At 45.5% G+C, this 15,483-nt stretch overlaps 1 protein-coding gene across 1 annotated transcript in view; it reads left to right on the top strand.

Annotated features, from left to right (window-relative positions):
- Positions 1-9,476: 9,476 nt before the first annotated feature.
- Positions 9,477-15,483, top strand: part of ETFA (electron transfer flavoprotein subunit alpha) — a 58,135-nt gene continuing 52,128 nt past the window's right edge. Inside the window, exons 1-4 of the mRNA XM_040413606.1 lie at positions 9,477-9,622; positions 9,700-9,849; positions 14,272-14,353; positions 15,387-15,469. Of these exons, the coding sequence (XP_040269540.1) occupies positions 9,587-9,622; positions 9,700-9,849; positions 14,272-14,353; positions 15,387-15,469 (351 nt within the window). The 5' untranslated portion in view covers positions 9,477-9,586. The remainder of the gene's footprint in view (positions 9,623-9,699; positions 9,850-14,271; positions 14,354-15,386; positions 15,470-15,483) is intronic.

Raw genomic sequence — 15,483 nt, 5'->3', positions numbered from 1 at the left:
CAATTAACCCCTCAGGTGCCGCACCTCCCTCCCCAGTTTTAAATTCATTGGTGGCCAGTGCGGCCTCCCTCCTTCCCCTGTATTACATTCATTGGTGGCCAGTGCGGCCCCCCTCTCCCCCCTCCTAATTAAAATCCCCCCCCCATCATTGGTGGCAGCGGAGAGTTCCAATCGGAGTCCCAGTTTAATCGCTGGGACTCCGATCGGTAACCATGGCAACCAGGACGCTACTGCAGTCCTGGCTGCCATGGTTACTTAGCAATTTTAGAAGCATTATACTTACCTGCGCTGTCTGTGACCGGCCGGGCGCTCCTCCTACTGGTAAGTGAAAGGTCTGTGCTATAAGCAATGCGCCTGTGCCTGTGCCTGTCTGGCGCCTGTGCCGTACCTGTCTTCAGTCGGCGCAGGCGCACTGAGAGGAGGACGCTCGCTCGGCCGCTCCTTCCTCAATGCGCCTGCTCCGGGTGTAGATGTGATGTCATCTGCACAGGCGCATTGAGGATGGAGCGGCCGAGTGAGCGTCCGCCTCTCAGTGCGCCTGCCCCGACTGAAGACAGGTACGGCGCAGGCGCCAGATTTTGATTGCAAACAGGGCCAGCAGAGAAAGATCCCGTCCGCTGGCCCTGTCAATCAACATGCGGAGGGGGCGTCATTATGATAGGAGGATGCGGCTGCTACCAGCAAGTAGCCGCCCTATTTGCTGGTAGCAAGGTAATTTGCATATTTTAAAAGTAAGTTTTTAACAGAATCTGCTGAACCAAAATGATTAATCACATTATGTATGCATAAATCGCAGTATAGGGATTATAAGTAACCAAAAAAAAAAAAAATGTTTAGTGGGGTGACAGAAGCCCTTTAAACTAAGTTCCTACCAGTAACTGTTCTGTACTTGGAACTTGGCTGTCTGTGTGTGGGCGGGCCTTCCCTGGCAGAGTCTGTGGGCTGTGGCTGGCTGCCGCTCGCTCCTTCTTCTCTGCTCTGGGGGCGGAGTTGTGGCAACGTCAGACGCGAAGACGTGCCTGTGCAGCAGCGGCGGCACACTCACAGCCGCTGCTCTTTAAAAGTGGCTGGCAGGCAGAGCGGGGCTAAGAGCTGCTGCGGGGCCCCTCCTTTCCATTAGTCCGGACCGCCCGCTGCCTGGGACTCCATGCGCTTAGCGGAGTTAGCAACAGCCCACCATCACACAGAATTATAGAATAATAGTTAGTTGCGGGCCGGCGCTGGCCAATAGACAATCACAGTCTGCTTAAACTAATAACACACAAAGAATTAAATGTTACCATGTTTTTATTGAACACACCATGTAAACATACACAGTGCAGGTGGAAAAAGTATGTAAACCCCTAGACCAGGCATGGCCAACCTGCAGCTCTCCAGCTGTTGTAAAACTACAACTCCCACCATGCCCTGCTGTAGGATAATAGATGTAGGCAGTCTGGGCATGCTGGGAGTTGTAGTTTGGCAACAGCTGGAGAGCCTCAGGTTGGCCATCCCTGCCCTAGACTAATGACATCTCCAAGAGATATTTGGAGTGAGGTTTCAGCCAACTGGAGTTCAATCAATGAGATGAGATTGAAGGTGTTGTTTACAGCTGCCCTGCCTTATAGAAAACACACACCAGTTCTGCTTTTCACAAGAAGCATTGCCTGATGTGAATGATGCCTCGCACAAAAGAGCTCTCAGAAGACCTACGATTAAGAATTGTTGACTTGCATAAAGGAAAGGGTTATAAAACTATCTCCAAAAGCCTTGCTGTTCATCAGTCCACAGTATGACAAATTGATACGATATGTAAAACACTAAACAAGAATGGATTTCATGGGAGGATACCACAAAGGAAGCCACTGCTGTCCAAAAAAAACATTGCTGCAAGTTTACAGTTTGCACAAGAGCACCTGGATGTTCCACAGCAGTACTCGCAAAATATTCTGTGGGCAGATGAAACCAAAGTTGAGTTGTTTGGAAGAAACACACAACACTATGTGTGGAGAAAAAGAGGCACAGCACACCAACATCAAAACCTCATCCCAACTGTAGTATGGTGGTGGGGGCATCATGGTTTGTGACTGCTTTTCTGCGTCAGGGCCTGAACGGATTGCTATCATCGAAGGAAAAATGAATTCCCAAGTTTATCAAGACATTTTGCAGGAGAACTTAAGGCCATCTGTCCACCAGCTGAAACTCAACAGAAGATGGGTGTTGCAACAGGACAACGACCCAAAGCATAGAAGTAAATCAACAACAGAATTGCTTAAACAGAAGAAAATACGCCTTCTGGAGTCAACCCGATTGAGATGCTGTGGCATGTCCTCAAAAAAGCTATTCACACCAGACATCCCAAGAATATTGCTGAACTGAAACAGTTCTGTAAAGAGGAATGGTCAAGAATTACTCCTGACCGTTGTGCACGTCTGATCTGCAACTACAGGAAACGTTTGGTTGAAGTTATTGCTGCCAAAGGAGGTTCAACCAGTTATTAAATCCAAGGGTTCACATACTTTTTCCACCTGCACTTTGAATGTTTACATGGTGTGTTCAATAAAAACATGGTAACATTTAATTATTTGTGTGTTATTAGTTTAAGCAGACTGTGATTGTCTATTGTTGTAACTTAGATGAAGATCAGATCACATTTTATGACCAATTTGTGCAGAAATCCATATCATTTCAAAGGGTTCACATACTTTTTCTTGCAACTGTATGCTGCAGCCTACTGGCCATAAACTTAGCAAATAGTTTAAAATCTGAATTAAGAAGGGTTAGGGGTCGATAGGATCCTACTAAAGAGTGGTCTTTTCCTGGCTTTGGGAGAATTGTGATACATGCCTCAAATTCTTCAGCGATTTTTTTTGGAAGAAATTATGCTATTAAATAGCTTACAGAGATGAGGTCCCAGAGAGGTACTGAGCACCCTATAATATTCATTACTGAATCCATCAGGACCTGGGGATTTAGATAATTATAACACTTCCTCTAAACTAATAGGGGCATTTAAAACTGTTCTCTGGTCCTCAGATAATTTAGGCAACTGTGCCCGCTGCAAAAAGGTCAAGTTGTCTGCCTCATGATCAAGAGACTGATCATAGAGAGATGCACAAAAAGTCTTAAAGGGCTTCTGTCACACCCCAACCCCCAATTTTCAGTTTTTGACTTATTATATTTGTTAATGTAAGCAGATTCCATATATGCCCCTCTTACCTCGGGCAGTGCAGTAATTACAGTAAAAAACGTACTTTTATTATATGTAAATTTCTTCACTACCAGCAAGTTGGATGGACTTGCTGGTAGCCGCCGCATCCTCTGTTTGAAAAAACGCCCCCTTCTCCACTTGATTGACAGGGCCAGCGAGCGCTCTCCTCCTCTCGCTGGCTCTGCCTGCAGCCTCAAATCATGCGCCTGCGCCGTACCGGTCGTCATTCGGCGCAGGCGCTCTGAGAGAAGGACGGCCGCTCCTTCCTCAGTGTGCCTGCGCCGATAACGTCAGCCCTACACCCGGAAGAGAGGTCTTCTCTTCCGGGTGTAGGGCTGACATCATCACTAATGTCTTTAGGATATGTCAGCATGAAACCTAATTGGTATTTCAAAGCTGTGACTCTCTTTGAAGCCCTAAATGGTCTAGTGAGAGAAGCCTATAGCCTTCCTGTTTTGTTTCCTCAACGATAGTATTTATGTTTTTGGTAATTTAAATCGGTAAAAGTTTTTTCATGGGGCAACATATCTTCAGAAGCTTTTGCATCCAAGTAACTACAGAATGTTGGAGATGCCATGGATGAAAAAGATTTAATTGGTCCATGAGCAACTGTATAGGATTATGAGTAGACGCATGTGGAACGGATGTGGTGCTTGACCTATCCATAACCAAATCCTGGACTATTTTAAAATCACAGGTTAGATACATCCCAGCTACAGATAACTTCCAAAAGAGAAGGAAAAAAAAGAGGGACTAGGCATGATGGGAGCATAAACATTCACTAAACAGTAGAGAGTCCCTTCAATACACACTTTAATCATAAGGTACCTTTCTGCTGGGTCTTCAGGGGTATTCAAAGTGTTCATGTCCTGAACTTGAGAATTAAAAAGAATAGCCACTCCCCTATTTTTCTTGGCAAAAGATGCATTAACACACGTGGCAAATCTTCTGCTATGCAAAAGAGGATGGTTATTGTTAAGCCAATGGGTCTCCTGTAAAAAGACTATATGTGGGTTTAAGTGTTGTAGATAGTTCAGAATTTTCCTGCATTTAAACGGAGAATTCAGCCCATAAACATTCCATGTACACTACTTCAAGGTAGTAATCTTGAATGTAGCGGATACTGTAAAGGTAGCCATTTAACCAAAATAAAACCAAAATGTATGCAGAGACCCAACCTGTCCCAGAGAGCAGGCAAGGTCCCCAAGCGAGCAACAGCTCCAACATGAAATAGCGCACAGGACTGAAACCCCATAGAAACAAAAAACAAACCCTATCCTTCATCAGAAGAACAGAACATAATAAATGTCAAAGTAAACCTAGAAACAAAAGCAACAGGTTAGAAAAAAACTACATAACTCAATTACAAATGTCGCCATCATGTAGAGGGAGGAGTAGATGCAGGTAAAGCACGACAGGGTGGACAAAGAAGTTTCAGGGCCTTTTAAGGATCCTCAAACAACCATACTTTTGCCATCCAAATAGTGCGCACTTCTACTATGACGGATCAGCAAAAAGCACTAGTGTGAAAGTAGCCTTAGGATTTTGGAGTGTTTCTGTTGGAATTTTTGCCTATTCATCCAGAAGAGCATTTGTAAGGGCAATATCGGGCAAGAGGGTCTGGCTCCCAATCTCTGTTCTAGTTGATCCCAAAGGTGCTGGATGGTGTTCAGGTCAGGGCTCTGTGCAGGCCAGCCAAGTGTTTCCACACCAAACTCACCCAACCATGTGTTTTTATAATTTGCCTTGTGCATGGGGGCACAGTGGCCCTGGAAGAGAAAAGGGCTTTCCCCAAACTGTTCCCACAAAGCTAGAAGCATACAATTGTCCCAAATGTCTTGCATGCCGAAACATTCGCTACGACTAAGAGGCCTAGACCAACCTTTGAAAAACAATCCCATACCATTATCCCTCCTTCACCAAACTTTACAGTTGCCACAAAGCAGTTAATGCTCTCCTGGAAATTGCCAAACCCAGACTCGTCCACCAGACTACAAAAAAAGGAAAAATAATACAGCACCCTAGGCCCAGTGGTAGACTGGTACACACCCAGGTGGGAGCTGTGGTCAAACCAGTTCCTAAATAACAGTCCAAAAAAGAAAGGAAGGCTGCACTCATGGTTGCAAGTGATGAAGCATGGAGTCTTTATTACATACACTGCCCGTCCCAAAAAAAAGCATTTGCTGTGGTATTGTTTCGATAAGCTTCTGCAATGTCACAAGATTTATTTCCATCCAGTGTTGCATTCATTTTTCACCAAGATCTTGCATTGATGATGGTAGAGTCTGACTGCTGCACAAAGCCTTCTCCAGCACATCCCAAAGATTCTCAATGGGGTTCAGGTCTGTGGTGGCCAATCCATGTGTGAAAATGATGTCTCATGCTCCCTGAACCACTCTTTCACAATTTGAGCCCGATGAATCCTGGCATTGTCATCTTGGAATATGTCTGTGCCATCAGGGAAAAAAAAATCCATTGATGGAATAACCTGGTGATTCAGTATGTTCAGGTAGTCAGTTGACCTCATTCTTGGAGCACATACTGTTGCTGAACCTAGACCTGACCAACTGCAGCAACCCCAGATCATAGCACTGCCCCCACAGGCTTGTACAGTAGGCACTAGGCATGGTGGGTGCATCACTTCATCTGCCTCTCTTCTTACCCTGATGCGCCCATCACTCTGGAACAGGGTAAATCTGGACTCATCAGACCACATGACCTTCTTCCTTTGCTCCAGAGTCCAATCTTTATGCTCCCTAGAAAATTGAAGCCTTTTTTTCTGGTTTGCCTCACTGATTAGTGGTTTTCTTACGGCTACACAGCTGTTCAGTCCCAATCCTTTGAGTTCCCTTCGCATTGTGCGTGTGGAAATGCTCTTACTTTCACTATTAAACATAGCCCTTAGTGCTACTGTTGTTTTTCTTCGATTTGATTTCACCAAACGTTTAAGTGATCGGCGATCACGATCATTCAGGATTTTTTTCCTGCCACATTTCTTCCTCGAATACGATGGGTCCCCACTTCCAGTTTTTAATAATGTGTTGGACAGTTCTTAACCCAATTTTAGTCGTTTCTGCAATTTCCTTAGATGTTTTCTCAAACAGGCTAACATCTTTTCCATGACCACTAGATGTGTCTTTTGACAGGCTGTTTAAGAAATGAGAAGCAACTTATTGCACCAGTTGGGGTTAAATAACTTGTTGCCAGCTGAAAGATAATCGCCCATGCAGTAATTATCCAATAGGAGGCTCATAACTATTTGCTTAGTTAAATCCAGGAGGCAACTTTTTTTTTTGGACAGGCAGTGTATGTCGCAATCCTGATGTTTCGGCTCATTCTTAGGCTTTCCAAGCATGCATACAACTCTACTACCACTAGTATAAATACCCCATAATGATGACACAGGAAGTGTTACCTGTAAACAAACATGTGGAAACACATAGGGCATGCCTACAAATATAGCTGAAAGATAATGACTACTATAAAACTTGTTAGAGTAACAGTATGTAAATACACCTTGACGCCTGGTAGATGGGCCCGACACGTTTAATAAAAAATGTGCGCAAAGAGCTTCTATTTTTTCATTTATAGTAGGTATAATATCACTTTAATTTAGAATGTAATGTTTTTAATACTGTGGAGGGGGCGGGGGGGAGGGCGCACTGCGCCACCAATGTTTTTAATACTGTGGAGGGGGCGGGGGGGAGGGCGCACTGCTCCACCAATGATAATTAATGTTTAATATGCAAATACAGCCGGCGGCAGAAACACATTGCCGGCACCCGACCTCTGACAGGACGCTGTGATCCGCGGCAATTGACCCCTCAGATGCCGCACCTGAGGGGTTAACTGCCGCGGATCAAAGAGTCCTATCAGAAGCAGGGTGCAGGCAATGTGTTTTTGCCGCCACCTGCATTTGTAATGTATTAAATGTTAGTTATCATTGGTGGCGCAGTGGCCACAGCCCCTCCCCTCCTCCTCCCCTCTACGCTCTCATTGGAGGCAGCGGCAGCAGCAGCACAGGGGGAGGGAGAGACTGCTTCCTTCTTCCCTGTGCTGCTGAGAGCAGCGCGATCCATATTCTCTTATACTAGTATCGATAAAAGATACTAGTATTGATAAAAGACAAATCCCAGTATCGTATCGATACCGGGCTAAAAGTATCGATTGGGTATCGAAAGTTCGATACCCGAAACAACCCTATGTGCAAGTCTAAATTTTCTTGTAGTAAGTAAATACAGTGATCCTTCAAGATACAATGGCCTCAGGAATCAGGATACAATATTTTCAACATACAATGGTCTTTTCTGACCCATCGTAAGTTGAAACCAGACTCAACATACAATGCGTCAGTATCAGATCCAACCAATCCAGGCGACTTCTCTGGTAAAATAGCTGTATGTGTTGGTAGTTATCAGCTATTCCTGACTGTTATATGTAAGGACTTGTTTTATCTTAAAGGGGTTGTCCGGGTTCGGTGATTATTAGTAAATAGGCTGCTTTTCACTAACAGCCTACATACATGTGGGTTCTACCTTTATTTCTTTATTCTGATGCCCCCATTCCTCAGACTGGATTTGCGGACCGGAAGTGTTATTTTTGTTCAGCTGGTGACGTACCGGACTCATTACTGGTGTGCTAAGCCTCGTCTTCCGCTTAGCAGAGAGCCCGTTGACGTCACCGGCACAGAGAGGCGTTCTGGAGTGCTCAAGGAGGCTGTTTTGTAGGAGGGAACTGGCATCGCTAGAGAACGCCCCTCTGTGCCGGTTACGTCACCGGGCACAGAGGGGCGTTATTCTGGGCTGAAGGAGGTTGACTTGAAAACAGGGAACGCTGCTGTTTAGCATAGTGCACGCCTCTCATCTGCATGTACACCGCATGAATTCGGTAAGCACGCCTCCCATGTCCTGTAGACACGCTTCCCATGGTTGGGATTGAGACGTCAATCTACAGAGTCGCACTGCCTTGCGGGACCCATAAGGCAGTGCAGCAGGAAATGACATAGAGGGAGCGCTGCAATGTAAACATTACCGAGCGCAGCTTCGGGGACCTGGAGGAGTGAAAAAAAAAAACTGGGAACCTTCAGGGGGACCTTACAGATACATTTAACGGTGAATACTAATGCTAGTTAAAAAGGCTGTGATCCCGGACAACCCCTTTAATTATCAGTTTTCTTTCCTAACTTTTCAATTTATTTTATCTTGGATGACATTTTGGGGCTTTGGAACCGATTACTCAAGTTACAATGGTTTCAACATACAATGGTCGTCCTGGAACCAATTAAAGGGGTTATCCAATATCACAAACAGCCCTCCCATGTGCCGGGCCCCTCAGAGGGAATATACTTACCCCACTCCTGGTCCCCGCACTGCCGCCTCTCCGTGTACACGGAAGAAAACATCCCGTGTCGGGGGGGGGGGGGGGGGAGCAGGCAATGGCAGGCAGGGACGGGGGGAGCCTCTCTAGCATCGCGGGTGACGCTAGGGAGGCTCTTCCCCTCCTGCCATTGGCTGCTTTCCCCCCCCACTGACACTGGATGTTTTCATCCGTGTACAGGGAGAAGCAGCAGCGGCGGTGTGGGGACCAGGAGCGGCGCAGGGAGTGGGGTAAGGCCCCTTTCACACTAGCGTTGTTGGTTCCAGCAGGCAGTTCCTTTGCCTGAAATCCGTATGCAAACTGATAGCATTTGTTTCCGGATCCGTCTGACAAATGCATTGCAGTACCAGATCCGTCTCTCTGGTGTCATCTGGAAAAACGGATCCGGTATTTATCTTTTTCACAGATTTAAAGGTCTGCGCATGCGTAGACCGGGAAACCGGATCCGTTTTTCCAGAAACGTTGGTACCGGATCCGGCATTAATACATTTCTATTGAAATTAATGCCGGATCCTGCAAGTGTTCCGGAGTTTTGGCCGGAGAAAATACTGCAGCATGCTGCGTACTGAAGACATCCTGAACGGATTGCTTTCCATTCAGAATGCATTAGGATAAAACGGAAGCGTTTTTTTCCCATTATTGAGCCCCTAGGAAGGAACTCAATAGCGGAAAACTTTAACGCTAGTGTGAAAGTAGATATTTGTCTCATTTCTTCATGGGGAAGAGCAGACACTAAGGAGAGTATTGGAGCTTTTTCTATTTACAGTCATTCTACTAAACTTTATTAACATAAAATATCAGTACAGACATGTTCTGCACACAGAAGCTGCTGATCACGTGACCCGTGCGCTGCTGCCTCCTGTCTATCTAAATGTCTAGCGGTCATTACTAGACGTCTAAACACGTGACCCCATCCCAGGCGTTCCTTTGCCAGGATGACGTGACGTCATCTTCGCGCGCCTTCGTAGTTGTCCGTCCTAAGCTTTAGACGTCAGCGTCCCGGTCACCTCTGTGCCTGTCATGTATCGAGCGCTGAATCCGTGCACACGGCGGGGGGTGAGTAGCCTGCAGAAGAGGCTTGTTGTACCCGTCCTGGCAGTGTTCTCTAATAATGTTATGTCTCCCCTGTTCAGTCCTCCGCCCTGCGCAGGCTGCTGAGTACTCTGGTTATTGCGGAGCATGACACGCAGCAAGTGACACCTATCACCCTGAGTGCAATCTCTGCTGCCAAGAAGCTGGGAGGGGATGTGACCTGCCTGGTGGCCGGGACTGACTGCTCTAAGGTAGGTTCTCCAGTGCCCGACTTGCTGGCTGGGTCATAGAGCCTGGGTAGTGCCCTTCTGTCCCAGTGTGGCAGCATTTACATATTAGTGCTTGTCACCAGCTTTCTTCTCCCTGAACAGCTAATCTTCCTGCTCATGTGCTGGTACACACCCTGCCCCAGTTTCAGTTCATAAGGCCTAGTTCACACTGAGTTTTATTTTTTGTAAAAAGCATTTACATAGCGTCTCTCAGTTCCTTCCCCCTCTTTTCCTGCTTTTGACTGTGAAGAGGGGTTGTCCGGATGGCTTAGCCCCTTTAATAACCGTGAAACGAATTATGTTTTAATAGACAAATTCACTGCAAGGTACATTGATCACTTCCTTTAAAGGGGTTGTCCGGGATCAAAGTAATTTTTAAAATCATTAATAATCACCTTGACATTACGCAGTAAAGTTATCCTGATGCTGTATATTTTTTTTCATCCCCTTTGCTCCTATGAGTCCCTAATACTGCTGTCAGTATTGTTTACATAGCAGCTCCTGTGCTATGTCATTTCCGGCCACACTACCTTAGGGTCCATTCACACGTCCGTTGTTTCTTTCCTGATCTGTTCCATTTTTTGCGGAACAGATCTGGACCCATTCATTTTCAATGGGTCCTGAAAAAAAATGGACAGCTCAATGTCTGATTTTTTTTTTTCAGGACCCATTGAAAATGAATGGGTCCAGATCTGTTCCGCAAAAAACGGAACAGATCAGGAAAGAAACAACGGACGTGTGAATGGACCCTTATGGGTCCCACAAGGCTGCGTGATTCTGCAGCTGGATCTCACAAGCCTTACCACTCCCCTAATCAGTATTCCGCCTCCTACCACTCATACTCCTCATCAGTATTCCTCCCCTAAAACCACCTTGTTCTAAGCCTACAAGCTGAATGCCTCCCTGCTTCCATGTATCTGCTCTCTAATAGTGGCAGGGAGCGATCGGACTGGCATGTAGGGGCATGGGAGGCGTGGTTAGCACCAATACTGTAGCACATCCCATTCATTGCAAATGACCATGGGAGGCGTGCACTATGCTAAATAGCAAAGTTTTCTTCCTCCAATACAACCTCCTTCTACTCCTAATAACGCTCCTCTATGGCCGGTGATGTCATCGGCAGAGGGGGGGGGCGTTCCTTAGTGAGGCGAGTTCCCTCCTCCAAATACTGCCTCCTTCCCAGACTAACGCCCTCTGTGCCTGGTGATGTCACAGAACGGGATGGTTTAGCTCTGACACTTCCCTCCTACTGACACCCTCCTTGCTAGCTCCAGAACGCTCCTGTGTGCTAGTGACGTCACCGGGCTCCTTGCTAAGCGGAAGAAGAGGCTTAGCACACCAGTAAGGAGTCGGTACGTCACTGAATCTTTGAAAATCGGAACTTCCGGCTGAGAATTTATGAAATAAATACAGGGCATCAGAAAACTCTGGCAAAGGTAGGACAGGAATGTATGTAATATTTATGTGCTTGTTGTACCATTACAACAATGTCCTCAATCCCGGACAACCCCTTTAATGGTGTATAAATACTGTACAACAGTATATACACCGTAGGACATTTATATACACCGTAGGACATGTTGACTAATCTCTCAATTTTAAAATCAGTTTGAGGGTTTAGTAAGAACGCAGAGTGCACCTGTCTTTGCTATTATATTGTTATATAGATGATCACATCCACATAATTGCTATCTTGTGTAGGATGTCTATTGTGGTACTTGTGGTCCGCTGCAGGCATCCTCCACTGTATGCATTTTTGCTGGGGATCGCCATTAGCAACGGGCCGCAAGTGCAGGATTTGCTCCCCTATATATATGCACCACTGCATGTGGGTTTGAGCACGTCCTGCTTGTTTAATACCACGCCATTCTTTTCAGTTTGTATGTATAAATACTGTACAACACTACAAAAATATATGTGGAGGTGACGGGATCAGCAGACAGGAGGGTTACGTGGTAAACTTGACTTTTATTATCTCATAAGTTACGCGTGTCAGGTCCGGAATAGCCCCTACATCAGAACTTCTTGGTCTGAAGAAGGGGCTGGTCCGGCCCTGAAACTTATGAGATAATAAAAGTCCAGTTTATCACTTAACATCCAGTCTGGACCAATCTGGCTGCATCACTGCTGACCCCGTTACCTCCACATTTACCTACCTGGCCCTGCGTGTCTTGAAGGGAGAAGTTTGGCTGCACCAGCTACCGATTCATTCATCGCTATCTTGGGTGTTGCGTTCCCAGCACAACCCGAGCAGATGAGCACCTCCATCAGCGTTCTTCCATGCACATCATACGGTCCTACTGATGCCCCGCTCTCCCTTTCTTTTCTTATACTGCAAAAATGTTATTCACACATGCAGACATGTCATGATTCATTTACTATTTGATGTATCGGACTTGTTACACCTACTGCTTTATTTCCTATTAATGGACATATGCTGATCAGCCATAACATTAAAGGGGTTGTCTGGCCTTAGAGCCAACAATTTCTATAATCCACACTCGAACATAAAAAAAGCAGACTCGCCTGCCTGCAGTCACTCTACTGGTCCATTCCCTGCAGCTTCCTGTCCCCATGGGACAGGAAACTGCTTGGTCCCTTGACCTCAGCAGCCAACCATAGGTGTCAGTGGTCACATAGGCTTGAATGTTATGCCACAGTTGCGATGTAGAGCGATGGGACTGTGGCTAGGTAAGTCAGCTTTTTTGTGTTCAGGGACACAAGTCCATACAGGTTGTTAAATCCAAGGCTGGACAAACCCTTTAAGGCCCCTTTCACACGAGGGAGTTTTCCGTGCAATGCGTGACGTGAACACATAGCACCTGCACTGAAGCCTGACCCATTCGTTTCAATGGGTCTGTGTACATTTTTTTTATTTTTATGCATCAGTTCTGCATTGCATCCAGATTTAATGCAATGTGTTTTTCACAGATGGATGCTAGGAGATGTTTGTAAACCTTCAGTTTTTTATCATGCGTGTGAAAAACGCATAAAAACGCATTGCACCCGCGTGGAAAAAACTGAAACCCTGAACACCATTGCAGACAGAACTGACTGAACTTGCTTGCAAAATGGTGCGAGTTTCACAGAATGCACTCTGAGCCAGTCCGTATCGTTCATGTGAAAGAGGCCTAAGGCCTCTTTCAGACGGGCGTTGCGGGAAAAGGTGCGGGAACATGTGCGATTTTTCCGCGCGAGTGCAAAACATTGTAATGCGTTTTGCACTCGCGTGAGAAAAATCGCACATGTTTGGTACCCAAACCCGAACTTCTTCACAGAAGTTCGGGCTTGGGATCGGTGTTCTGTAGATTGTATTATTTTCCCTTTTATAACATGGTTCTAAGGGAAAATAATAGCATTCTGAATACAGAATGCATAGTAAAATAGTGCTAAAGGGGTTAAAAAAATTTAAAAATAATTTAACTCACCTTAGTCCACTTGCTCGCGCAGCCCGGCATCTCTTCTGTCTCCTTCTTTGCTGTGTGGAGGAACAGGACCTGTGGTGACGTCACTCCGGTCATCACATGGTCCATCACATGATCCATCACCATGGTAAAAGATCATGTGATGACTGGAGTGACGCCACCACAGGTCCTTTTCCTCCACCCAGCAAAGAAGGAGACAGAAGAGATGTCGGCTGCGCGAGCAAGTGGACTAAGGTGAGTTAAATATATTTTTTCTTTTTTTAACCCGTCCAGCGCTATTTTACTATGCATTCTGTATTCAGAATGCTATTATTTTCCCTTATAACCATGTTATAAGGGAAAATAATAATGATCGGGTCTCCATCCCGATCGTCTCCTAGCAACCGTGCATGAAAATCGCACCGCATCCGCACTTGCTTGCGGATGCTTGCGATTTTCACACAACCCCATTAATTTCTATGGGGCCTGCGTTACGTGAAAAACGCACAAAATAGAGCATGCTGCGATTTTCACGCAACGCACAAGTGATGCGTGAAAATCAACGCTCATGTGAACAGCCCCATAGAAATGAATGGGTCGGGATTCAGTGCGGGTGCAATGCGTTCAACTCACGCATCACATCCGCGCAGAATACTCGCCCATGTGAAAGGGGCCTTAGGGTAGAGCCTATCGTGGTAGAAATGCAGTGGCTCTCCATACAGGAAATCGGCAGCATTTTACCATATCAGCAAAGTCGGGTAGATTTAAAAAAAATCTCATCCACGCACTATGGAAAAGTTCCACAATGAAATCTCCACATAAGGCGAGTTGCAATGCAGATTTAGCATCTGCAGCATGTCCGTTTGGGCCTCATGCACACTACCATGTCCGTTTTGCAGACCGCAGTGCGGACCCATTGACTTCAATCCGCTTAATGTTATGGCTGATTAGTGTTTAATGCTTTATTGCCTTTTTAATTGTGTTCTGGTTACATTTGCAGGTAGCAGAGCAGTTGGCAAAAGTCCAAGGGGTTTCCAAGCTGTTTGTTGCTCAGCATGAGGCATACAAGGGTTTTTTGCCAGGTTTGAAGTTTTTTATTTGACTATCTGCTCAGGTTTTTTTGTCATACGTTCTTATCTTTCCTTATTTTTATCTCTTTGATTTCTGTATCTCTCTACGATCTGTAACTTGCATTAATCTGTATTATTAGACTTGAGAACTATGGGCCAGATTTATCATTAGCTCAGGTCAAAATAATGAGGGGAAAAAGTTGCAATCTGATTTTCACGCATGGTTGCCAGGAGATGATGTTAGTAAAATCAATTCACTGTAATATTTTCCCTTATAACATGGTTATAAAGGAAAATAATAGCATTTTTATTACAGAATGCTTACTAAAATGTTGCTTGAGGGGTTAAAAAAAATAAAAACTCACCTTATCCTCTTGTTCGCGCAGCCAACATAGTCTTCTTTCTTTCTTCCTGCAGGATCTGCAAAGGGACCTTTGATGACGTCATCGCGCTCACCATGTTGTGAGCACAGTGACATCAGCGCAGGTCCTGCTGAATGAAGATCCTTCTAGCTTCATTCAGCAGGACCTGTGCTGACGTCACTGTGCTCACCACGTGGTGAGCGCGATAACGTCATCAAAGGTCCTGCAGGAAGAAGAAAGAAGACTATGTCGGCTGCGCGAACAAGAGGATAATTTATTTTTTATTTTTTTTAACCCCTCCAGCCTTATTGTACTATGCATTCTGTAATAAGAATGCTATTATTTTTCTTTATAACCATGTTATTAGGGCAAATAATAAAATGAATAGAACACCTAACCCAAACCTGAACTTCAGTGAAGAAGTTCGGTTCTGGGTACCACATTTCGTTTGTCTCGCGTGCGTGCAAAACGCATTGCACTCGTGCGGGGAAAAAACGCAGAACGCAATTGCAGGCAAAACTGACTGCATTTGCGTGCCTACTTGCGCGGTTTTCCTGCTAAGCACACGCAACGCGTCCGGGACGCCCGTGTGAAAGAGGCCTGTAATGATAAATGTGGCCCAATGTATTCATTCAGTGTTGACGTTTTGTTTTATGACTTTTTTTTTTTTTTTTTTTTTTCAGAGGAGCTGACACCTTTGATTTTGGAAACCCAGAAGCAGTTCAGTTTCACTCACATCTGCGCGGGAGCATCCGCCTTCGGAAAGGTGAGTGGCCTGTT

Source organism: Bufo bufo, chromosome 1 (assembly GCF_905171765.1).
Source record: "Bufo bufo chromosome 1, aBufBuf1.1, whole genome shotgun sequence".
Taxonomy (NCBI): domain Eukaryota; kingdom Metazoa; phylum Chordata; class Amphibia; order Anura; family Bufonidae; genus Bufo; species Bufo bufo.
This window is presented reverse-complemented; position numbering and strand designations above follow the sequence as displayed.